The sequence below is a fragment of the Bos taurus genome, chromosome 16 (genome assembly GCF_002263795.3).
Source record: "Bos taurus isolate L1 Dominette 01449 registration number 42190680 breed Hereford chromosome 16, ARS-UCD2.0, whole genome shotgun sequence".
Taxonomy (NCBI): Eukaryota; Metazoa; Chordata; class Mammalia; order Artiodactyla; family Bovidae; genus Bos; species Bos taurus.
In genome coordinates, this window is record NC_037343.1 from 24,231,435 (window position 1) to 24,257,305 (window position 25,871).

Below are 25,871 nucleotides of genomic sequence, written 5' to 3' on the forward strand. Positions count from 1 at the left end.
GCCAAAGAATGCTCAAACTACCGCACAATTGCACTCATCTCACATGCTAGTAAAGTAATGCTCAAAATTCTCCAAGGCAGGCTTCAGCAATATGTGAACCGTGAACTTCTTGATGTTCAAGCTGGTTTTAGAAAAGGCAGAGGAACCAGAGATCAAATTGCCAACATCCAGTGGATCATGGAAAAAGCAAGAGAGTTCCAGAAAAACATCTATTTCTGCTTTCTTGACTATGCCAAAGCCTTTGACTGTGTGGATCACAATCAATTGTGGGAAATTCTTCAAGAGATGAGAATACCAGACCACCTGACCTGCCTCTTGATAAATCTGTATGCCGGTCAGGAAGCAACAGTTAGAACTGGACATGGAACAACAGACTGTTTCCAAATAGGAAAAGGAATACATCAAGGCTGTATATTGTCACCCTGCTTATTTAACTTATATGCAGAGTACATCATGAGAAACACTGGGCTGGAAGAAACACAAGCTGGAATCAAGATTGCCAGGAGAAATAGGAATAACCTCAGGTATGCAGATGACACCACCCTTATGGCAGAAAGTGAAGAGAACTAAAGAGCCTCTTGATGAAAGTGAAAGTGGAGAGTGAAAAAGTTGGCTTAAAGCTCAACATTCAGAAAACAAAGATCATGGCATCTGGTCCCATCACTTCATGGGAAATAGATGGGGAAACAGTGGAAACAGTGTCAGACTTTATTTTTCTGGGCTCCAAAATCACTGCAGATGGTGACTGCAGCCATGAAATTAAAAGACGCTTACTCCTTGCAAGGAAAGTTATGACCAACCTAGATAGCATATTCAAAAGCAGAGACATTACTTTGCCAACAAAGGTCCCTCTAGTCAAGGCTATGGTTTTTCCTGTGGTCATGTATGGATGTGAGAGTTGCACTGTGAAGAAGGCTGAGCACTGAAGAATTGATGCCTTTGAACTGTGGTGTTAGAGAAGACTCTTGAGAGTCCTTTGGACTGCAAGGAGATCCAACCAGTCCATTCTGAAGGAGATCATCCCTGGAATTTCTTTTGAAGGACTGATGCTGAAGCTGAAACTCCAGTACTTTGGCCACCTCATGCAAAGAGTTGACTCATTGGAAAAGACTCTGATACTGGGAGGGATTGAGGGCAGGAGGAGAAGGGGATGACAGAGGATGAGATGGCTGGGTGGCATCACTGACTCGATGGACATGAGTCTGAGTGAACTCTGGGAGTTGGTGATGGACAGGGAGGCCTGGCGTGCTGCGATTCATGGGGTCGCAAAGAGTCGGACACGACTGAGCGACTGAACTGACTGACTGAGTATCTGGGGCCAGCATCCTATTTTTAGACCCTGAGTTCCTCAGGGCTCACAAAGGGAGTTGCTGCATGGCAGGTATTCTTCCTGAGCTCCCTTAGGGCTCACCAGCTCACAACGGAGGGCTGAAATTGCTGCTGACTGGTAAAGAACCCGCCTGCCAATACAGGGGATGTAAGAGATACGGGTTTCATTCCTGGGTTGGGAAGATCCCCTAGAAAAGGCAGACAACCCACTCCAATATTCTTGGCTGGAGAATCCCATGGACAGAGGAGCCTGGTGCACTACAGTCCATAGGGTCACAAAGAGTCGGACAGGATTGAAGTGACTTAGCACGCCTGTTGACATCCATATTTGCTGATACGGCAGCAAATACTCCATTTCTCAGGTGTTAAAGTCTCCCTAGGTGATTCTGATGCTATCATTAGAGGGTTTTCTCTGGGACCATTAAGAAAAATCTGAGCTGATTAAAGTGTGACCGATTAGAAAAGCCTCCTGATTTCTGGGAAGACTTGAGCCAGAGTGAAGACATACATTCTCATGCTGCACATCTGCACCCTTCTTCTTCACATGAAGCACTGATGCTATTTCACAGAGAGTCAGTGCTTGCCTCTGCGTCCGCTTTTCATCAGGAAGAACTATTGTTTCCCACTGCATGTTGCCACTACTTTGCTGTGATTCTGGCTTCCATGGAAAAAGAATATTTTCTGCCTCCGTGGACGTCTGAAAATAGATGGAACTGTATGAGGTTTCCCTTGTTTTGAACAATACATGCTTGAGATGGGATAGTGTGGTGTGGAGACTGGGTGAGGCAGGGAAAAGCGATGGAATACTTTTATTCAGTGGTTGATTCTCAGCAGACACTGAACTAAGACCTTTCAACAGATAATATAATTTAAACTTCATGTTTCTTTTTTTTTTTTTTTAATTATTTAATTAGTATACACGTGTTCCCCATCCAAAATCCTCCTCCCTCCTCCCTCCCCACACCATCCCTCTGGGTCATCCCAGTGCACCAGCCCCAAGCATCCAGCAATCTTGTGGGCTAGATATTGTGTCCACTTAGCAAATAAGGAAATGGCATCAGAAAGGATGAGTATCTGACCCGAGATCACAGTGATCTCGGTGAGGTGGCAGTGAAGTGAGATCTTAATTCCCAGCCCAGGAATTGAACCTGGATAGCCTGGATGAGAATCAGGAATCTTAGCCACCAGGCCAGCAAGGGCTAGAGGCTAGAAGCTATTTTTCCCCTGGATCTTTGCCCCCAGTGAAAAACGCATTTATCACAGAGGCAGAAATTGTAAATGCCGATACAAAGTTTGTTATTAGCAATGTGGAGAGATAGGGTGTAGGCAGCCCTTTTAGTGAGGAGGAGCCCACCTATCTCTTGTCTTAGAAAATGCTAACAGTTGTAAGTATCCAGCCTGAAGCCCACTTCTTTGGGCCCCTGTGAAATGCAAACAGGAGGCCAGTTGTAACTATCTAACCTAGAGCCCATCTATCACAACAAGACCACTATATGCTGAAGGGATTTGAACTGGTATCTCTGAGGGCAACACTCATGGCCTTGCTGTGAAGCCAGTATGTAATTTACAGGGGCAAGAATCACAGCACGTCTCAGGAGACCTCCAGAGAAGTCATTTAACCTCTTCTGAGCCTGTTTTTCATTGGCTAAAGAGGTTGAATTTGATGATCTCCAAGTCCCTGTCTAATCTATATTTTATTTATTAAGCGATAACTGAAACTGGAAAACAAACTGGAAAGAAATCTGCTATAATGCTGTTATTCTCCCGACTTGAGATTTCCATCATGAAATTACAAAGAGTCTAGAAGGCAGGAAAAAGCCACCTTGATTTATTTCCATTTTGAACCTGTGTCTTTGGAACTGTTCTCAGACACTGAGCACTTCCTCTCTAAGTGCTCTGGGACTTCAATTTCTAGAGCTGTTCTAGTCAAAGCCTTTAACGTGTCTGTGAACGCTGGACCTGAGCACCCTGAGCTTTGAGCTGGTTTCAAGACTGTCCAGAAAAATGCTGACTCTGGCTGTTTGGCACAGATTCTGGGCTGTCCTCCTTGGCCGAATGTCTCACCCATTGATAAATCCACCCCAGCCCTTTATGAAGCCAGCCCTTCATTTCTTCTGCACAGACTATTCCCTCTTGGAGACCTGAGTCCCCTAAGTTCATTATCCCAAGTGTCCTTCCCTCCTTCCTTTACCCTCCAGCTCTCTGTGGTGGGGCTCCTGTTTTCCTTCCTTTGCTGGCTCAGTCCTTCCCACTTCCCAGGCCAGTCTGTTCATTTAGAAATGACACTTTTCATCTGTCTGGCACTTTGCTCCCTGAACACTGCTGTGGGTTGTTCAGGGCATCGCTGTTCCTTTGGAGACTTAGTTCTGGGCTCTGCAATGCTCTTCATGCCACACACTCGTGTTTTCTGTGTAAAACAAAGGTGCTGGCTTTCAGGGTTGCAGGTGAGGAAAAGTGGGTCATGATCAAATCCACACTTCAGACAGATCCTTTCTTTCTCATCTGGCAGAGCAGAGGTCATTATTTGTGTGCAAGAGGTGAAAAATAGCATCCCTCCAGTTACAGGGTGATAGGGGTGGCTGGTGTGTGTTGCCGATGGCACTTTGCATACACCCCTCCCCCCCGCCACCCCCAACCTGTTGTCTTGTCCCAGGGTCAGGCTGCTTGCAAGTTGCCTCTTGCCCCAACCATTGCAGGTTAGCACAGGACTTCCAGCCACCACTTCTGCCCCCTCCCAGCGATTAACACCCAGGTGATTATACAATAAGCTGGGGGTGAGGCTTGAGAACCAGAGTGCAGGGTTTCAAGTGGGGAGAAAGATGGGAGGTTAGACTTGGCCCAGGGAAGGGCTGATTTTTAGAAATAATGGTCCGTGGGGGTGTGTGACTCCTGTCTGGATAAGCCTGGTCATGTGGGGCTCTCAGAGGGAGGCTCGTTTCAGAGCAGGGTGGGCCATGTTGGAAGTTCAGGTGCAGGCTTTGGTGGGGTTCATCAGAGCAGGGCCACCCAGGACTCTGTGCCCAAGGATGAAGCTGGAAACAAGGAATACGGCTCAGCCCTGAGGGAATTGTTGTTGTTCAGCTGCTAAATGGTGCCCGACTCTTTGCAACCCCACGGACTGTAGCACGCCAGGCTTCCCTGTCTTTCACCATCCCCTGGAGTTTGCTCAGACTCATGTCCATTGAGTCATTGATGCCATCCAATCATTTCAGCCTCTGTCGCCCCCTTCTCCTCCTGCCCTCAATCTTTCCCAGCATCACAGGGCTGTGACAAGGTAGGCAGAAAAGCCCTGGGTCCCAGAACTCACTCTCACCCTGCAGGTGAACGGGCTAGGGAACCCTGAAAGCCAAAGATGCCTGGGGAAAAAAACAAGGAGGCCCCCTCAGAGGGTCAGGGACCTAGCACTGCCCAGCATCCTCAGCTCCCGGGAGAGGAGCCACAGCGGTTCCCAAATGCCTTTGCTCCGGCACCACCGCCACTGCCACCGCCGTACCCTCGCACCGGCACGGGGACCTGGGCTCAGGACCCAGACTGTGTCTGCCGGCTTGGAGGCAAGTTATCCAGCACTTGAACAGGGATGGGTTGTCTGAAGGGGAGGTTCCAGAGGGAAGACTCCCTGCCAGAGTCAGAGAGGGCAGAGACCTGGCTCACCAGGTTATCTCACCATTCCAGCTGGCTCCAGGCGTATTTTGAAATGTCTCCCTCATTCCAGCAGGGGCTATCTTTTTTATCCTGCTCACGTGTGGGAGGCGTCAGCTTTCAGTGGTGGTTCACTCATCCGAGTCTGCAGAGTTCCTCACCCACTGCTCTTGTTCTGTCTGAAACAGTGACGTTGAAACTCATTTTCCCTAGGGGCGGCACACTGAGGAATCGACTCGTGTGTGTGGTATAACCCAAAATGTCAGTATATGCATTACTATAGATAAGAGCATACCCAGCCTAACATTCCATTCTTCAGCTCACTCTGCACCCCACTCTCTCCCTGGATGTGATACACAGAGTGTGAAAGCTGAGCCGAACAGAAGGTGGGGTGGGGGGTGGGGACTGTCCAGAGGATGAGTTCTTATCTAACACATGAATTGCGTAAGTCATTTTTTTTTTCTCCAGCTTTACTGAGATAACTCAAGTATAACATTGAGTAAGTTTCAGGTGTACAACGTGATGATTAGATCCGCACATATATTGTGAAATGATTTCCGTAATAAGGCTAATGAGCACATCCTTCACCGCACATAATTTCCATTGTGTCGCTGTTGTTATCATGAGAGCATTTGAGATTTTTCTCTCTTAACAATTTTCAAGTGTAAATACAGTATTATTAACTAGAGATGTCATAATGTACATTACAGACATTTTTTTCCCCTTGGAGCTCGAAGTTTGTACCCTTTGACCGCCTGAAGGCGGTCACATATTTCCCCCACCCCACGGCAGCCACCAGTCTCCTCTCCGTTACTTTCTTTGTAAAATATTTACTTATTTGGCTGCACCAGGTCTTGGTTGCGGCATGTGGGATCCGGTTCCCCCACCAGTGAGCAAACCTGGGCCCCTCACATGGGGAACGTGGAGTCTTAGCCACTGGACCACCAGGGAGGTGCCCTACTTTCTGTTTCCAGCAATTCTAGCTTATTAGATTTCATTTACAAGGAAGATTATACAGTATTTATCTTTCTCTGTCTGACTTACTTCACTTACCATTAATACCCTCAAGTTTCATCCATGTTGTCTAAAAATTGCAGAATTTCCTTCTTTTTATGGCTAAATAATATTCTGTCATATAGATATACCACATTTTCTTTCTTTTTAAAAATGGTCCATGGGGTCTCAAAGAATTGGACACAACCGAGTGACTGAGTACACACATACAGACATGGCATTGGTTTATAACTTTATATAAGTTTTAACGTGTGCATGAAGAAGAAAGGCTGTTTACGGGTTTCCTGATCAAGGTCCACATGTCCCAGCAAGTTAAACCCAGCAGAGGCTGGTTTGCATCCGTTGGAGTCACACACATTTAAGACCTTTGTCTAGAGTTTCAGTCCACCTGGACCAGTAGTCATTTAGTCAGTTCCCTCTTGTTCCACAGCAGAAAGACTTGGAAGACCTTTTGCTTTAACCAGGGAAGTCTTTGACCAAAACACAGTCCCAAAGTGAGCAATGTATGAGCCCTAGCAGCAGAGGAGGTCCCTACACCAGCCTCACCAGGATTTTGGGGACTGGGGATTTTCATACATTGGCCAGATGCTCTTTCCCAGGGTTCTTTGTACCAAACAAACTCCTTTTGGGGTCTTGGACCAAAAGAATTTGGCTAGACTTGGATATTGTCTAGAAATTGCTGGGTCCTGAGTGGGGGCAGAGGGAGTTTTTTTTTTCTTTTTTTAATGTTTATTTGGTTGCTCCGAGTCTTAGTTGCAGCACCTGGAATCTTTAGTTGCTGCATGCAAACTCTTAGTTGCGGCGTGTGGGATCTAGTTCCCTGACTAGGGATCGAACCCAGGTCTTTTGCATTAGGAACTTGAAGTCTCAGCCTCTGGACCACCAGGGAAGTCCCCGAGAGGGAGGGTTTTGATGAAATAGAAAGCTAGAGGGGAGCTTTGGAGTGGGTGGCAAAGGCTTTTCTGAGTGTGCCCTTGTTTGTTTCTTGGCAGGTTTTGGCTGGTGATAAAGGAAGATGGACACATGGTGACTGGCCGGCAGGAACCTCAGCTTGTGCTGGTCTCCATCACCTATGAGGACGATTGCCTGATCCTCAGGGCTCCAGGCATGGACCAGCTGGTTTTGCCGACCAAACTGCTTTCTTCAAACAAGCTCCATGACTGCAGGTGCTCTGCTCTGGGGCTCCGGGGACCTGTGCCAGGACTCATTTCCATTTAGGCTCTTCCCTGTGCTCCACTTTGCTACACTTTGTACAGTAGATGATGAAACTGGTAAAGGAAATATTTAAGAGAAGTCTAGTCTATTTGGGGATCAAGCCAGTGGTCAAGTGTGAGTGCTTGATCACATTTGTGAAATAGAAATAGATCACACAGTGAAATAGAATACTGCATTAAGGATATTTAGATTTGCTTTCATCAGATACGGCAAGACATGCAGACACAGAAATGACTGTCATGATGTTTTTTTTTAATATTCACACATGCCTAGAAACCAGAGGTCCATGCCATGCAGGACCATATGGGGAAATACCGGGGTCTGCCAGGAGGCAGAGAGGGCAGAGGAAACTGCAAGACTCTTTATTCTGGTTTCTGCAGGCTCTGGGAAAATTGGCCCTGGGGCACAGGGGCTGTCCTTGGTTGTCTGGTATCTGACACTGGTGATTAGAGCAGGGGAAGGTGGCCAGGGTGTAAAATGCCACGGGGGAGGTGGTTGGAGTGAGGACTTTGGATTGGCTGGTTTGCATATGAAAGCCCAGTGTTTCACTATCTCTCTGAATTGGTTAGCCCTGGAAGGGGGAGTTCCTTCAGCGTCACCAAGTCCCAAGATATCAAAGCATCAAAAATAGAAAAAGTAATACGAATATAGAGAGGATACAGAGGGCCAGTCTTTAGGGTTTGTCTCCTTTTGTTCAAGTAGCAGGGACTTCTATTCAGAATTGCCAGGCAGACAAGGGCATTCATTAGTGGAGATGTTCCCGCCTGTATCTCTGGGTTGAATGATATGGATGCTGAGGCTTTTCCTGCTGACTCTTGTGGCCCCTGAGGTCTGAGATTGAGACTAAGGCATCAGGAGGTATGAGATTTGACCTCTGGCCAGACATGCACCTCAAGCCTGGGCTTCCTTTCAGTCTGTGGGACCCTTGCAGGGCCATCCAGTTGCATGACTTTTCAAGGTCTTATCCTGTGCTAGCAGGGCGTTTCCTAGAGGTTTAGACACTTGTCATGGGTGCTCCCTTTGTAACCACCTGAGAATTCTCAGCATGTGGAAATTGGAGAGTCTTGGAATGCTCCCTGTACCCTCATGGTGTGCTTTTATTAGCTAAGTGTCTGAACTGAAAACCATCACTCCAGGTTCTAGAGTTTTGAAAGCCTGAAGCAATCATTCATTGACTACAGTATTTCAGTTAATTATCTCAGTAAGTTTATGAGGCAGATATCAGTACACTTTACAAATGAGGAGACCAAGCTCAGAAAAAGTAAAGGAGATTCCTTAACAGAACCATAGGGATGGGGATGCAGTGTCGTGGATTTGATTAACTTTCATTGTTAGTTTCTTTAACCAGCTTTCCCTGTTCACCTTATGTGGTGTTGTTTTATTTTTTGAGAGTGATTGTAGAGCAGTAGGGCTTCTTAATTATCATGATTTATGAACGATTGATGTCTAAAAAGTCCAAACGTATTTTCAGGTGTGAGAAAGAAATTACTTAAAACCTGGACAGTCCAACAGAAGTTTTTTTTTTTTTTTCTTTATAACTAAAGTAATAGTTTGCTTTGAAGAAGAAATTTCTCCAGCTGGGTTTCATTCCATTATGAGATATATTGACCACTGACAATATCATATAATTAAATATTTGATATGTGAGGAATCTACATAAAGTATGGAAATGAAAGTCGCTCAGTCATGTCCGACTCTTTGTGACCCATGGACTACACAGTCCGTGGAATTCTCCAGGCCTGAATACTGGAGTGGGTAGCCTTTCCCTTCTCCAGGGGATCTTCCCAACCCAGGGATTTGAACCCAAGTCTCCAGCATTGCAGGTGGATTCTTTACCAGCTGAGCCACAAGGGAAGCCCAAGAATACTGGAGTGGGTAACCTAACCCTTCTCCAGCGGATCTTCCCGACCCAGAAATGGAACCAGGGTCTCCTTCCTGCATTGCAGGTGGATTCTTTACCAACTGAGCTATCAGGGAAGCCCCACATAAAGTATATGTAAGTTATAAAACATAATACTGAAACAAACACCTGTAGCACCATACCCAACTTAGGAAATACAACATGAATGGATTTATTTCAAGTACCTTCATGATGTCCTGCCCCTCAGAGAAACCAGGGTCCCGAATTTCTTTTTCTCCTGGTTCCTGCTACTCTCCTTTTTATATATGGATGTGCTCCTAGATAATATATGGTTAAGTTTTGCTTCAAGTTTATAAAATGTCATTATGCAATATGTATTCTTCTGTAGCTGCCTGTTCTTTTCAACGTTATAAGGTTCATCTGTGGCTTGTGGCTGGAAGCTATAGTTGAGTTTTTTCACTGCTGTGTAGTTTCCATTGTATGACTTTGCTATAACTTCTTGCTGCTCTTCTCCATTAACTCATGTCATTTTGCAGTTTTTTTTCTAATATGAAAAATGTCCTAAGAACGTTTTTGTACATATCTTTAATTCTTTAGAGCATGAGCTTAGGAGTAGAATTACTGAGTCATTGGGTATCTGCATGTTAATTTTGATAAGGAAATATCTAATCGGTTCCCAAAATTGTACCAATTTATACCTCATCAGAGTAAGGGTTAATTGCCTCATGTCCTCATCAATTAGATTTGTTACCAGTCCTCATCATCTGGCTTTTCTTATATTTTTAATTCTGCAAGTATCTTTAAAATGAATTAGGTGGTATCTCTTTGTGGTTTTAATTTGCATTTCTAGGCATTCCATTAAAATCTGGAGGCTAAATATTTTTTATTTATAGTTGTTGGTTCCTTGTGTTCTTTTTGTCTATGAAATTATTTTTTATGTTTCATGCCCAAGTTTTCCCTATTGATGGGGAGTTCTTTAGGTTGGATCTATACAAATCTTTGGTCAATTTTAAGAGATGCAAAATCCTGCTTTGTGATTTTTTAAATCTTTTTTATGGTATCTTCTGAAAAATAGACATTTAAAATTTTATGATATTCAAAGTAATTAACCTTTTGAGGGGGAATTAGCCCTTTTTTATGTGTCTTAAGAAATATACTCTATTCCAAAGTTATAAAAAATTCTCCTACTATTCTTTTTCTAAAACTATTGAAGTTTTGCCTTTCTTACTTATGTTTTTGCATCTAAAGTTTATTTATTTATTTTTTTATTGTTGATTTTTGATGGTGATTTGAGGTAGAAATTCAATTTGATTTTCTTATACAGTTATCAAGTGTTCCAGTATTTTATTGAACAATCATTTGTTTCCCAGTGATCTATAATGCCACCTGCATTGTGGCATCTTAAGATCTTTTGCTGTTGCAAAAGTAATGTCTGACTCTTGCAATCCCATGGACTGCAGCCCGCCAGGCTTCTTTGTCCATGGGATTTTCCAGGCAAGAATACTGGAGTGGGTTGCTATTTCCGTGTCCAGGGGATCTTCCCTACCCAGGGATTGAATCTGCATCTCCTGCTTCTTTACCACTGAGCCACTTGCTTCTTTAGGAAGTGTCAGTTATTTTCTGAGCTCTCTCTCCTTTGCACTGGATTCTATATCCATTCCTGATCCTATCTGTCACTGTCTTAATTTCTTTAACTTTATATCTTGATATCAAGTAAGATGAGTCTCATTATTTTATCTTCCAAGTGTCTGGACTATCCTTGGACTTCACACTTTTATTTTTTAATCAATGGGACATTGTTACTGTTTTTATTTTATTTTTTTGGCCTCACTGTGTGGAAGGCAGGATCTTGGTTCTCCAAGCAGGGATCGAACCCATTCCCACTGTAGTAGAAGTGCAGAGTCCCAACCTCTGGACTGCCAGGGAATTTCTTCCTACAAATTTTAGAATCAACTTGTCAAATTCCATGTAAAATCCTTTTAGGATTTTGATTGGAATTGCACTGAATTTGAGGCTCCATTTAGGGCAAATTGAAATGAATTTATTTATTTATTTCAAGAGTGCCTGATTCATAGCAGGCCCTTAAATAAATGATGTCTCACATAGTTACCATCTTTATTGTCCATAGCCTCTCTATCCATGAATGTGTTATCTTTTCTCCCTTATTTGTGTCTTATTTTATTTCTTTAACAAAATTTCATAATTTTCTCTATAATAGAATTGTACATCTCTTGTTAGATTGAGTCCTAGACATCTGATCTCTTTGTCCTATTTTAAGTGACGACAATTAAAATTTTTTTCTATTTACATTTGATAGTTTTTATCCTTTATTATTGGTGAAACTTTCCAGTAAAACTACCTAGATTTTCTTTGTAAAACTCCATTCAAGCTTTTATGTCTTCTCAAATATTTTTAGTGAGTTATTTTGCTTTATGAATTAGTAGATCACTAACCTTGTTGTTGTTCAGTCGCTCAGTCGTGTCCAACTCTGTGTGACCCCATGGACTGCAGCATGCCAGGCTTCCCTGTCTTTCACTATCTCCCAGAGTTTGCTCAAACTCATGTCCATTGAGTCAGGGATGCCATCCAACCATCTCATCCTCTGTTGTCCCCTTTTCCTCCTGCCTTCAACCTTTCCCAGCATCAGAGTCTTTTCTAACGAGTTGGCTCTTTGCATCAAGTGACCAAAGTATTGGGGCTTCAGCTTCAGCATCAGTCCTTCCGATAAATATTCAGAGTTGTTTACCTTCAACCCTGAACTAAATTAGATTACTAACTAATGTAGTTCTGTTATGCTCACTCAGGGAGATGCGGTTCTTTTCTGTGGGGTGGTGATGATAGAACATTTCATTTAGAAATATGGAAGAAAGTGAACTTTTCATAAAATTCGGAGAGAATTGCAGGAGGTGGGATGACAGAAGGGTAGAGTCTGCAGCAGGGAGGGGAGGGAGGAAGGATCAGTTGGGGGTAACTTTCAGGGGCACTGGATAATCAGTCTTCCCCTGACCTGCTGGGTGCTCTCTGCTTCTCAAAGAGCCCGCACTAGGCTCACCGGAGTGGGTGGAAGTGTGTGCACTTACGCAGGAGGGCTGTCCTGAAGGGGGTTGAAGGAAGCACTCAGCCCGGGGAGCAGATCTGTACAGAGTAGTAAACTGGTGGAGGAGAGTTTTAGGGGAAAAGCTGAAGGCGGTGAGGGAGAGGATCATGAGAGGACCATGGGGTTGGAGCAGGGGTTAGTCAGAGTCCGAACAGTGGCTCCAAGAAGAGCGTTTAGACAGAAGGCAAAGGTCCAAGAAACTTCAGAAGAACTGCATGGAGATTTGACAGTAGGTGGGGTGAGTCTAGCCATTAGACAAGGTGTGGGCCTCGGGGAGCATCTCACGGTCCATCTCGGATTCCCTCACATCCATCACCCCAGGGGCCTTCAGACTGGAAGAGGCACTCACAGGGAAGCAGACACCTCCCGTGGTACCTGAGGGCTGGGATCCCTTTAAGGGAGTCAGTTTCCAGATCCTTGAATCTTATAGGTTCTCTCTCCGGCTGTGATATTACCTGCAGGGGGCAAATTCTCTTCTCCACCTCTCCTTGGCACAGAGGAAAGGCTTGCCCATCCCTTGTCTTGGTAGAGAGCACAGCCCTGGGAGGGAAAAACCTGTGGGGCCAAGACAAGAAAAGAATACTGGTATTGCTAAAGGAGAATCTTTCTAATGATGGGAGTAAAGTCATTGCACAAGATGGTGATTCAAAGTCTTTGTCTTACACTAAAATGAAGGCCCGTCTAGTCAAATTGTTGCTGATAAATTATTAAAAACACTTTTAATGAATGATTACTAAATGCCAAAGATCATAGAACGATTCAAAGGATGAGTGGAATTATTATAAATCGACTTCTTTCATTCCATCTGTGAAGACAGTGAATCCTAAGAGTTCTCATCATAAGAAAAAAGGACCTTAAAAAAATATGAGATGAGGACTGCTAACTAAACTTGTAATCATTTCACAATACATGTAAGTCAAGTCCTTATGCTCTATACCCTGAACTTATGCAGTGCTGTATGTCAATTATGTTTCAATAAAACTAGGAAAACATTTTTTTCCCTTTGGCTGCCCCAGGTAGCATGTGAAACTTTCTCAACCGGGGTTGGAACCCATGCCCCCTACAGCAGAAGCATGGCATCTTAACCACTGGACCACTGGGGGAGTCCTAGACTGGGAAAAAATTTGAAAATAATTTTTAAAATGTGGGCCAGAAAAGAAGTCCTTCAGTTCAGTTCAGTTCAGTTCAGTTGCTCAATCATGTCCGACTCTGTGACCCCCTGAACCACAGCACGCCAGGCCTCCCTGTCCATCACCAACTCCCGGAGTCCACCCAAACCCATGTCCATTGAGTTGGTGATGCCATCTAACCATCTCATCCTCTGTCGTCCCCTTCTCCTCCTGCCCTCAATCTTTCCTAGCATCAGGGTCTTTTCAAATGAATCAGCTCTTCCCATCAGGTGGCCAAAGTATTGGAGTTTCAGCTTCAACATCAGTCCTTCCAATGAACACCCAGGACTTAATCATGTATTATTAAAAATAGTTTTTAAAAATAGCTATCAAACTTCCCTGGCATTTGAATTCCATTGCATGCTTTTAAAAGCATAATTTTATTTTATTTTAATATAATTTATATGTATTTATAATATTAAGATATGACATATAAATTATGATATAATTTTACTTTAAATGTTAATATTTACAATTCAATGGAAATTTAATCTTTCATAATAAATTAAACTTATAAAAAATACAGATGGACCTAGAGAAAATCATACTAAGTAAAGTAAGTCAGACAGTTCAGTCGCTCAGTTGTGTCTGACTCTGTCACCCCGTGAACTGCAGACAGAGGAAGACAAATATTATATGCTATCACATATATGTGAAATCTAACATATAATACAAATGAATCTATATACAAAACAGAAACAGAAACACAGACATAGAAAACAAACTTATTGTTTCCCAAGGGGCAAGTGAAGGAGAGAGGGAAAAATTAAGAGCCTGAGATGAACAGATATGAACTACAATACATAAAATAGATAAGCAACAAGGATTTGCTGTATAAAACAGGGACACGCACAGTGCATGCCTGCTCAGTCATGTCTGACTCTTCGTGACCCCCTGGACCGTAGCCCGTCAGGCTTCTCTGTCTATGGACTTATCCAGGTGACAATACTGAATTGGGTTGCCATTTCCTCCTCCAGGGGATCTTCCTTACCCAGGGATTGAATTCCTGCATTGGCAGGTAGATTCTTTATGGCTACTTGGAAAGCCCATAAAACAGGGAACTATAGTCAATATCTTGTGTAACTTGTAGTGGAAAATAACCTGGAAAAGTATATATATAACTCAATCATTTATATCTGAAACTAACACAATATTGTCAATCAACTATATTTCAGTTAAAAAAAGAAGAAGAAAAGTTTACATGTCAACTTGCAATTCTGTGAGGGGTACATAGCTTTTTTTAGGGGGGGAGGTATATAGCTTTTATCTTTTGAGGCCGCTCAAGCAAAAAAATCCTTGAAGACTACTTCATTATCTGGTGGAACCTGTGTCCACCTTGTGAAGCAGGTAATATATTATTATTTCCAATTTGTAACTGAGACAGAAGGTCAGAGGAGTTTAATGATTTGCTAAAAGTCATAAGATTAGAGAGGGCAGAGTTCCAGTTTGAACCAGGTCTACCAGACTCCAAGTTCAGGGCGTTTCTACCACACCATGGTCCCTCTCCCTTTCTGAAGCATCCTAAATCCTTGTGACTCAAAGTGTGGTCTGTGGACCAGTAACCTAGGCATCCCGAAGCTTGTTAGGAATGCAGAGCATCAGGCTCCAGCCCAGCCTCTTGAAACAAAATCGGTATTTCAGCTTGTAACTGCATGAGTTGTGAGCATCTTACGGGTTCTTCCCTGCTCCCTCCCGCTCTGCTTCTGCCCAGTTTTGGCCCACCGACCACTCACCGTCTCCCAGGATAGTCAGATCCCAGCAGCCCAGCTCTTCCACCTTGACCCCACCACTCAGTGTGTTGAGGTACGAATGTAAACCCCCTGCTCTCTGTGACCTTTCCAGGGTGTTTGGTCTTGACATCCAGGGCAGGGACTGTGGCGACGAGGCTGCTCAGTGGTTCACCAGCTTCTTGAAAACGGACGCGTTCAGGCTGGTTCAGTTTGAAAAGAACATGAAGGCAAGAGCGTCAAATGAAATTTTCCCTTCTTTGGACAAGAATTACCAGGTGAGCTTGCAGGGAGCTGCCCTTCCCTTCCGGTTTCCTTCTGGGCCCACAAAGAGCCTCCTTTGGGGCCCCAGTTAGGAAGGACTGATGCTGAAGCTGAAGCTCCAATCCTTTGGCCACCTGATTCGAAGAACTGACTCATTGGAAAAGCCCCTGATGCTGGGAAAGGTTGAAGGCAGGAGGAGAAGGGGATGACAGAGGATGAGATGCTTGGATGGCATCACCAACTTGCTGGACATGAGTTTGAGCAAGCTCCGGGGGCTGGTGATGGGACAGGGAAGCCTGGTGTGCTGCAGTCCGTGGGGTTGCAAGGAGCAGGACACGACTGAGCGACTGAACTGAACAGAACTAAGGGGTGACCCAGGGGGCTTCTGAGGGCACTACCTGGACAGGTGTCGAGGACAGAGAAGATGAGCTGGCAGGCCAAAGTGAGGTTTATGTGCTTATGTACTCAGTCATTCAGTCGTGTCCAACTCTTTGTGACCCCATGGACTGTAGCCCATCAGGCTTCTCTGTCCATGCTGCTGCTGCTACGTCACTTCAGTCGTGTCTGACTCTGTGTGACCCCATGAGGTTTTCTAAATCCAGGTCTTCTAAAATCACAGAAGCAGAGTTTATCCAAGTCCACCCTTCACAGTCAGTGAGGTGTGATCATTTCTGGTGTTTAAAAGGCACCTCACCTCCCCTGAGTCAGCTACAGCCCCCAAACCAAAGGCTTTGATTCTGCAGTGAGATGAGGCTCAAAATCCATCTCGGGGTGTCTCTCCCCACGATCCCTGAACTATAAGCTCCTTGAATGCAGGTGGTTTTATCTGCTGTATTCACGCTATTTCCCCTCCTAGAACAGTGTCTGATGCATAGGTGGTGCTTACTAAATGCACAGGAGTGAATGGCGCAACTAAAGGAAACCAGGGCTAGAGCAGAGCTGATTGGCAGCAGACCCTTCCCCTGTCTGGTGATGGTGGTGGTGATGTGGCAGAGGCTCCTGGGCGGGAGTGAGGAGCAAGAAATGGGGCTGCAGGGTAGCATTGGCCCTGCTGCTTTCTGTGTGTGGACAGAGAGCCCCATCTGCGCCCCCGGGGTGGGGGTGGGGGCTGGGGGCAGGAACCCTGCTCCGGCGCTGATCCGGCCGTTTCCAAGCCCGTGGAGTCACCTCTCCCTCCTGAACACAGCTCACCCCTTCTGCACTCTGGTGGGTCGGCTTCTGGGCTTCACCTAGCTTGGCAGCTGGGCTGAGCCCGTTCCACGGGCAGCGAGGCCTGACGGTGCTGTGTCCTTGGCGCAGGTGGCCTACCCGGACTGCAGCCCCGTCATGATCCTGTCGGAAGCCTCCCTGGCCGATCTGAATACCAGGATGGAGAAGAAAGTGAAAATAAACAATTTCAGGCCAAATATCGTGGTGACAGGCTGCAGTGCTTTTGAGGAGGTAAGCGGCTCTCTGCTTTTATGCATAATGTCTAGAGGTGCCCCCGGGTCAGCGCCAAGTCGGACTCTCTGAGGATGGCCAGGTTGGTGGTTTGAGAGATTCGCCGGCGTCTTGCGTGGAGTGGTTCACTTATTGCTGCCGCTATCTCCTCGCTGGCCTCCGGGGGGCGCTGCTCACCCTTTACTGCTCAGGCCCCAAAGCCAGCAATTGGAACTCCCAAACTAGCAAGACTGGGTCTAGACTGGGACTTTTCTGGTGGGTCAGCAATAAAGAATTCGCCTGCAACTCAGGAGAGGCAGGTTTCATCTCTGGGTGGGGAAGATCCCCTGGAGAAAAAAATTACAACTCTCTTGCCTGGGAAATTACTTGGACAGAGAAGCCTGGTAGGCTACAGTCCATGGGGTTGCAAAGAGTCAGATTGAGCAACTAAACAACAACAATGGAACTAGGCTAGAGTGTATTGATAACCACAGCTCAGAGATAGCTACACGGAAAAAAAAAATGTACCTGTACCATCCAGGAGCGCTGAAAGATTTGAGACTTCTGAAAGCTCCAGACCCCAGAGTGGAGGCCAGGAGGATACAGGAGATTACTTGTAAACCACAACCTGGAGACATGTCACTCTGTGGCCTGAATTATCTCCCAGAGGACTCATATGCTCTGCTATGTGGTTGAAACTAGAAATTTTCACCCTCCAAAGACTCAGCCCCTTTTAGCCCTAAAAGGACAACCACATCAGCTCTTTGTACCTGTGACTTGTATGTGAAATATATATAGTTGTATGTTGCTCTGTAGTAACAAGTACTAGGAATCCTATTAAACATCAGGATTGTATTATAAAGCTTAACTTTATAAGCACTGGAAATAACAGCAACCATTCGTTCATTGTTTACTGGGTGCCAGACACAGAATCAATGGATGGCGTCATGCAAATTACTCTATTTGTTCCTTAGGACAGTGCTGTGAAGTCTATACTATTTTCTCCTTTTTATAAGGGAACAGAAGCTTGCAGGTGTTACACAACTTGTTAGGCATGGAAGTAGTGGCTTTGGATTAGAACCCAGGACTTACAGCTCCAGCTTCTGAGGAGTGGAGATGTTGATTACAATCGAGAGATCCCAAGGAGCTAATTTTTAGAGGATCTTAAGTACCTTCTCAATTCTTTGTTCCCTTGGTTGACCCCCGCATCCTTTTGTGTGAGTAAAATGTGCCCCATTTGCTGGTAAATGTTGTTCTTTAGGATAAACCTTTGCACGGAGGCTAGTATAATCCTCGTACATGAAGATACTTCATTTGATAATGAAAGCAATAACTAGGGTATACAGAAGTTGTCTACTTGTTGATATTATCCTGTTGTTTGTTATCTAATATCTTGAATCCCTCTCTACATTTGTTAAAAAATTTTTAATTGATTTTAATTAAATTTTTTAATTAAAAATGATTTTTTTTAATTGACTGGCACTGTGGCCCATAATAAGAATCCTGGATACAGCGATGAAAAGATACAGACCCTGCCCTTCAGAATTTCCTGATAGGGGAGGAATGGCTGGGAGGCAATGGCAGGCCAGCATGAGGAGAGCTTTAATGCACGTACTTATCAGGGGCCAAGGATGCTTAGAAGTGCCTACACCTGCCTGGAGAAGGGAGGAGTGGGAGCAGAGAGGGGTCAGATCAAGCTACCCAGGAGCTGTGCTGTGAAGTGTGTTGTTGTGTGTGCTGGTGAGGGGGAGCGAAGGTCACGGTGGGTAAAGGAGGCCACCAGTTAGAAGGCCTAAAAGCAGCACAGGCTGTTACATCAAGGGTGCCTGGGGTCATTTCAGAATCACAGGGACGCTGCAGGTAGAGGAGAAGTGGCATGAGGTGGCTGGACCTGGACCTTGCTAGACGCCACCATGCTGAGGAGGTTGAATTTTATTTTTTATAAAGTAAAAAATCTTTTTTTTGGGCGGCACTAGATCTTCACTGTGGCAAAGGGCTTTCTCTAGTTGTAGCACACAGACTTAGTTGCCCCATAGCATGTGGATCTTAGTTCCCAGAACCAGAGATTGAACCCATGTCCTCTGCATCACAAGGTGGACTCATAACCACTAGACTACCAGAGAAGTCCCAGGAGTTTAGATTTTATATTGTGGATAAGGAAGACTTGGTAATGATTTTGAATGAGGAAGTAATTATTATTTTCACAGACCCAACAAATATGACCAAACTGCATGATACTGCGAGCTGCATGATTTTACCCTGGGCAGCTCTCTAGAAAGTGCTTGGAAAGTTAGGGAAACTGAGGCAGAAACATCCATGCCATGCTTCGTCCCCAGAGGGAGATCAGCCCGCCTTACCTGAAACCTGGGTCAGAATTACCATCAGGCCCGTGACTGTGTGGGCAGCACCATCCTGGGTGACTCTTGTGCAAACAGTGCCCAGGAAAGTGCTGATTTTGGGGGGGGGTGGGGCCAAGGGTGACAGAGGGGGTGGGAGAAACAGGAGCTGACATGCTCTGGGCATCAGCCGCCTGATGGAAGAGACTTGTTTTCTCCCAGGAATAACCCAGATTTGGTGTGACCTGAAGTGGATATAATTTGAAGGGGCTCTTTAAGAAAAGAAAATAACAAAACCAAGATTAAGTGCAGGGTCTCAAAAGGGTCCAGAGCTTGAGGCTCAAGCCTTTCCAGAGACATTCCCAGTAAACCCACCTATTTCTCCCCTGTTCTGTTTTTCTGTGCTGATGAATTGAGGGTGCAGAAGTTCAGAGTCATTAGATACTTGTTAAATACAGAATGAAATGAGACTCAGGATTAATAATGCTGAAGACTGATCAGAAATTAGTCCATGAAGCAAAAATTCTTGCACAGGACTCCTGTAAAACTGGCCCATTCTTTGCTGAGACACTTTCTTTTAGGGAATACAATTTTTCTTGATTTGTCTCCACTAAAGATATTAGTTTTAGTATAAGATCTTGAACCAGAGGAAGAAGAAGAAAAGATACTCCCATTCCTGGCTCAAGAATTTTTGCTTTCCTGTAACTTGCCAACTAAGAATTTTTGGCTCACCTCTAACATGTCAAACTGAACCGAGCTGATGTAAGCCAAATTATATTTGCTTAGGCAATTTGAGTGGGTGGAGCCTTGCTTTTTTCAGTTTAAAAAATGTTAAGTGACCTTGTACTCCAAAGTCCATTTGTTGTTTTTTTCCTGCATTGTGATAGGCTTACAGAAATAGTACATAAGGAAGAGTATTCTTATTTGAATAGAAGAGTCCTTTGGAAATGCATATTAAAAAAAATCTTTACTATAAAATGATGCTAATAGGGTTGATTTATTCTCCTTTAAATTAAAAAGCCCAAGAGTTAAGGGCCTGATGCACTCACCTGTCTACCTGGCACCATCTATAACCCTTCCAGTTAGCGGGACTCTGTTAAATATTAATGTAAAATGATAATGCACTTAAATATTTCATAGACCAACTAATAATAAACATACAGTAAACCTAAGCATAGTGCAAAAATCCAGGCCATTATTTATTGCAAAATCATAGAGCAATAGGAGGATGCATTGCGCAACATTTACTCTTTGGGACCCAAAGCACTTTGTACTTTTTCTATGTAATTCAGAATATTAAGCAGATTTTTTAAAAAGCAGTTTCCTTTGGGCCGGTGTGGTATGCTTGAATTCTGGGAATGTGGAGCAATGAAGTTTAAAAAATAATAAAACTGGGACTTCCCTGGTGGTCCAGTGGTTAGGAATCCGCCTTGCAATGCAGGGGACACGGGTTGGATCCCTGGTTGGGGAACTAAGATCCTTACATGCCCTGGAACAACTGATCCCGTGTGCCACAGCTAGAGCGTCTGTGAGCCGCAACGAAAGATCTCCCATGATACAAAGAAGATCTTGAGTGCTGCAGCTGGGACCCTACACAGCCAAATAACTAAATATACAAATAAATATTTAAATAAAATAATAAAATCGACCAGTGCTTCTTATCTCAGTGACCATTTCCCATCTATTTCTAGCCTCCCAGATGTAGCCTCCCCTGGTATCAGCATCACTCACTTGGCATTTTTTAGCCAAGGATGAATCTATACTGACATCATAATCACCCAAAGTCCATAGCTGGCCTTAGGGTTCACTCTTGGTGTTGTATGCATATGGTTGACTACAGGGGCTCCCCTCATCACTTTATGGCATGCCTTTCAAATAGGGGTCTCTGTTCTCCTCCAGGGAACTTTTATGACATCCCCACTTTGCTAGGGGACCTCGAAGGACCTCAGGGAAATTAGTCCTGATTTAGAAAAGCCAACATGATGAGCACAAGGGAGACACAAGTTCTGGATGGAGGAGCAGTCAGACATTCATGTTCCTCAAGAAGTTGTCGATGGTGTTACTGCCTTTACTTAAGAGGATCTCCCTATACCTTTATTTTTTGATTGCGTCTCAGTAACTTGAACTATTTGCCACAGAGACTTTGAGGGGCTGAGAAAGAGGGGCAGAAGTATGTGAAGCTAGAGTCTAGAGAGCTTCAGCTCCTCTTCTGCTCTGTGTAGTCACTCAGTCGGAGAAGGCGATGGCACCCCACTCCAGTACTCTTGCCTGGGAAATCCCACGGATGGAGGAGCCTGGAAGGCTGCAGCCATGGGGTCGCTAAGAGTCGGACACGACTGAGCGTCTTCACTTTCACTTTTCACTTTCATGCATTGGAGAAGGAAATGGCAACCCACTCCAGTGTTCTTGCCTGGAGAATCTCAGGGACGGGGGAGCCTGGTGGGCTGCCGTCTATGGGGTTGCAAAGAGTCGGACACGACTGAAGCAACTTAACAGCAGCAGCAGCAGTCACTCAGTCGTGTCCAGTTCTTTGTGACCCCATGGACTGTAGCCCGCCGGGCTCCTCTGTCCGTGGGATTTCTCCAGGCAAGAATACTGGAGTGGGTTGCCATTTCTTTCTCCAGGGGATCTTCCGCATCCAGGGCCTGAACCTGTGTCTCTTTACCACTGAGTCACCTGGGAAGCCCGTTAAGAGCAGATTAAATGTCTTGTAAACTAGGAAATCTAACTGAAAATTTCAGGCTTCTCGCTTTATATGATAATCATGAGGTCGGCTTTACATAGCTATGTGGCTTTGCTATATGAAATTCATCAGCACTTGTAAAAAGAAATGGAACGGAGAGGTGCTTGGGAAGCTGAGAAGAGCTGGCAGGGTTCTGCACTGGCTGCCCGATGGGCTTGCATGCCTGTGCCCGCAGCGCCCTCGTGTGGCGAAGTGCGTCTACTCTTGTTAGCTCCTTCCAGGCCCGGGCGCCAGAGACCTATCACTTCCAGATACAGGAGCTGTGTTATTGGTCACACCCTCTGGGAGGTCGCGGTTCTTCAGAAGGCGAGCCAGGCTCTATGACCGTCTTGCAGTGTTGCATTTGAACATTGCTCGTCAAAAGTCCTGGCTAGACTCTAGAGATTCCATTTTACATGACTTGACTTAGCGACTGAACAACAGCAACAAAGGATTTTATATGATGTGGCCTTGCCTTTTCGTCCCTCAATTGTTGTTTGAAACTCAGAGTTTATTTCCACTGTTGACTTAAAAAATAGTCACAACCTAGGAGCAGAGAGTTATGTTTTATTCGGTGGGAATTTTTAGGACTTCAGACCCCAGAGACAGCATTTCAAGTGACCCTGAGGGAACTGCCCCTAGCAGACAGGGGTGGGGGTGGGGGAGGGTGGGAGGTGTGTGTTCAGGTTGTATAGAAGTTTTCGATAAATGTCAGGTAGTCTGAACATGGAAAAATTATTGTTAATTAAGGGAGACCAGGTATCTCAGGTGGCCATAACAGTAAGGAACCCACCTGCCGGTGCAGGGGACATAAGGGACAATTCGATCCCTGGGTTGGGAAGATCCCCTGCAGGAGGAAATGGCAACCCACTCCAGTATTCTTGCCTGGAGAATCCCATGGACAGAGAAGCCTGGTGGGCTACAGTCCATGGGGTTGCAAAGAGTCGGACAAGACTGAACGACTAACACATACACACACACACACACACACACACACACACACACAGATACCTCAAGTTAAGGAATTTATCCTTTTTTCTGCATATGGGAAGATACAAGATTCTGGGTTCACTGAAATCATTCCTTTCAAATGCATCTCAGCTCTCCGGGGCCAGCTTCCTGCGTTTCTCACCTCCCAGTCTCCCATCCCAACCCCCTCCCCCTTGCCCCACCTCCTGCTCTTCCCAGCTGCTGAATGCTGAGCGAGGGAGTGGCTGATGGCTGCCTGATAGCAGGTATTGTTACTCCTGGGCGCTCTCTGGGCTCAGGAATTCACATTTGGAGGGCTGGTGGCTGTGACATCCTTGTTCTTTGATATGGCAGGAAACACTTCATTTCTTACATCACAGAGTTTCACAAATGACATTTGGGAACCCCAGGCATCCACAGAAACCCCCTCACCTCAGTCATACCCCGCAGAGATTTCCCAGTTGGGAAGACCCAGTGGGCACTGGACTTCTTTGTGCATTTGCTAAGTCTCCCCAATACGCCCGGGGTGGGGAAGGGGTGGTCTAGTGTTCCCTGAAAGAGGTCCCTAGTGTGATCACAGCCTGGCCATCAGCAGGGGAGGGGGGACATTACCTGTGAGGCCCCCTTCCCCCCTCTGCCCTGCCTCCTGCAGGGGCAGACTGGTCTCCTCTCCTGTCTCCAGGGCAGTGAGCCACCAGCTGAGAGGACTGGATGCCCCACTGCCTCACTTGGAGGCTGGATTTCTCACCAGATCCCATGATCTCCAAAAGCTCACTTGGTATGAGATCAGGAAACAAATTTTTAAGGCACATTGCACATGGCTCACAGTCTGGGTTTTATGGTGACGGGATTAGTTTCCGGGTTGTCTTTAGCCAATCATTCTGACTCAGAGTCCTTCCTGGTGGCGCACGCCTTGTTCAGCCAAGATGGATGCCAGAGAGGAGGATTCTGGGAGGTGGTCGGACATGCGGTGTCCCCTTTTGACCTTTCTTGAACTCTTCCGGTTGGTAGTGGCTTATTAGTTTTGTGTTCCTTACCAGGACCTCCTGTCATAAAACAACTCATGCAAATGATTACTATGGTGCCTGGCCAGGGTGGGCGACTTCAGTCAGTGTGCTTCCCCTAACACATCTAGTTATAGACACTCTTGGTGTAGGGAGCCTAGAGTGAGGCCCTGTCCCCTGATGCCCCCCATGTCTCCCTTGGGGCCTTGACAAAGGATTGGCTTGTGAAATTCAGGCTTTACAGATGGCTTTCCTGTTAGCAAGAAAGGCCTGTAACATATTCTGCTCGTATATATATGTGTGTGTGTGTGTGTGTGTGTGTGTGTGTGTGAATGCATATATGTATGTGTATATATATGTTTGTTTATGGGCTTACCTTGTGGCTCAGCTGGTAAAGAATCCTCCTGCAATTCGGGAAACCTGGGTTCGATCCCTGGGTTGGGAAGATCCCCTGGAGAAGGGAAAAGCTACATATCTAGTATTCTGGCCTGGAGAATTCCATGGACTGTGTATAGTCCATGGGCTTGCAAAGAGTCAGACACGACTGAGTGACTTTCACTTTCGTATATGTATATATACTGTAATTAATACAACCTCCATATTTATGTGTTTATATGTATGTATGTATACTTGTGTACGTGTGTACAGATAGGTAGGTATATAGATGTATGTGCGTGCCCAGTTGTGTCTGATTCTGCAATCCTGTGATCTGTAGTCCACCAGGCTTCTCTGTCCATGGAAAATTCTCCATGCAGGAATACTGGAGTGGCTAACCATTTTCTACTCCAGGTGGTATCAGTTCAGTTCAGTCAGTCAGTTGTGTCCAACTCTTTGTGATCCCATGGACTGCAGCATGCCAGGCCTCCCTGTCCATCACCAACTCCCAAATATGAACGGCCAAAAAAATTATACATGCAAAAGAAAAAAAGAAACACAAGCTGACTCCTGTCATAATCATTCCACTCAGTGTGAATCTTCAGTTCAGTTAGGTCACTCAGTTGTGTTAAACTCTTTGCGACCCCATGGACTGCAGCACCCCAGGCTTCCCTGTCCATCACCAACTCCCAGAGTTTACTCAAACTCATGTCCACTGAGCCGGTGATGCCACCCAACCATCTCATCCTCTGTCATCCCCTTCTCCTCTGGCCTTCAATCTTTCCCAGCATCAGGGTCTTTTCCAATTAGTCAGTTCTTTGCATCGAGTGGCCAAAGTATTGGAGTTTCACCTTCAGCATCAGTCCTTCCAATGAATATTCAGGACTGATTTCCTTTAGGATGGACTGGTTGGATCTCCTTGCAGTCCAAGGGACTCTCAAGAGTCTTCTCCAACACCACAGTTCAAAAGCATCAATTTTTTGGCGCTCAGCTTTCTTTATAGTTCAACTCTCACATCCACACACGTCCACTGGAAAAACCACAGTTTTGACTAGACAGACCTATACCAGGTGGTATAGACATGGGGATAGTTAAAAGCTGGGTGGTTAAAAGCCCTCCTTCAGAATCAGAAAAGTTTTCAAACCTAGCTGCTGTGACCCTGAAAATATTTTGTAAACTTTCTCTGCCTCTGTATCTTTGTGTAAAAGTGGGACCATATTAATTCCTCCCCCAGTCATGAGGTTTGAAGAAAATCCCAAGGCAGACATCGGCCGGATCTACCACGGTTTAAGATTGGGAAAACAAGGCAGGGCGGTTGGCTGAGGCTGGTCAGGACCAAAGGCAGTGCTGAATGGGTGCATCTTAGAACCAACTTCTCTTGGGCCATGTCCCACTCATCAAAGAAGCATAAGATTGTAACTTGGCTTCCATTGCAGCTTAGCAAAAGGAAAGAGTGGGCAGTCATGTAAGCTTTCCACTTCTCATTATACATCATTAACTTTACCTGGAGTTGCTTGAGGGTTCTCATGGCAAACTAGCCCCTGGAGATGTATTTTGTTGTGCTGACAGAGGAAGGCTTCTGAGGCCCCATCAAGAACTGCGTCCTGGAACTTCCTTGTCCATCCAGTGCTTAACAACCCATGCTTCTAGGACGGGGGGCGAGGGCTTGATCCCTGGTTGGGGAACTAAGATTTTAGGTGCTGCATGATGCAGCCAAAAAAAAAAAAAAAC

The 25,871-nt window shown here is 45.3% G+C and overlaps 1 protein-coding gene across 2 annotated transcripts in view; it reads left to right on the top strand.

The window, feature by feature from the left end:
• Positions 1-25,871, top strand: part of MTARC2 (mitochondrial amidoxime reducing component 2) — a 48,594-nt gene that overhangs the window by 6,267 nt on the left and 16,456 nt on the right. For both annotated transcript variants that reach the window (NM_001076380.2, XM_024976504.2), the window contains 3 exon segments: positions 6,975-7,148; positions 15,167-15,329; positions 16,615-16,755. In NM_001076380.2, the coding sequence (NP_001069848.1) occupies positions 6,975-7,148; positions 15,167-15,329; positions 16,615-16,755 (478 nt within the window).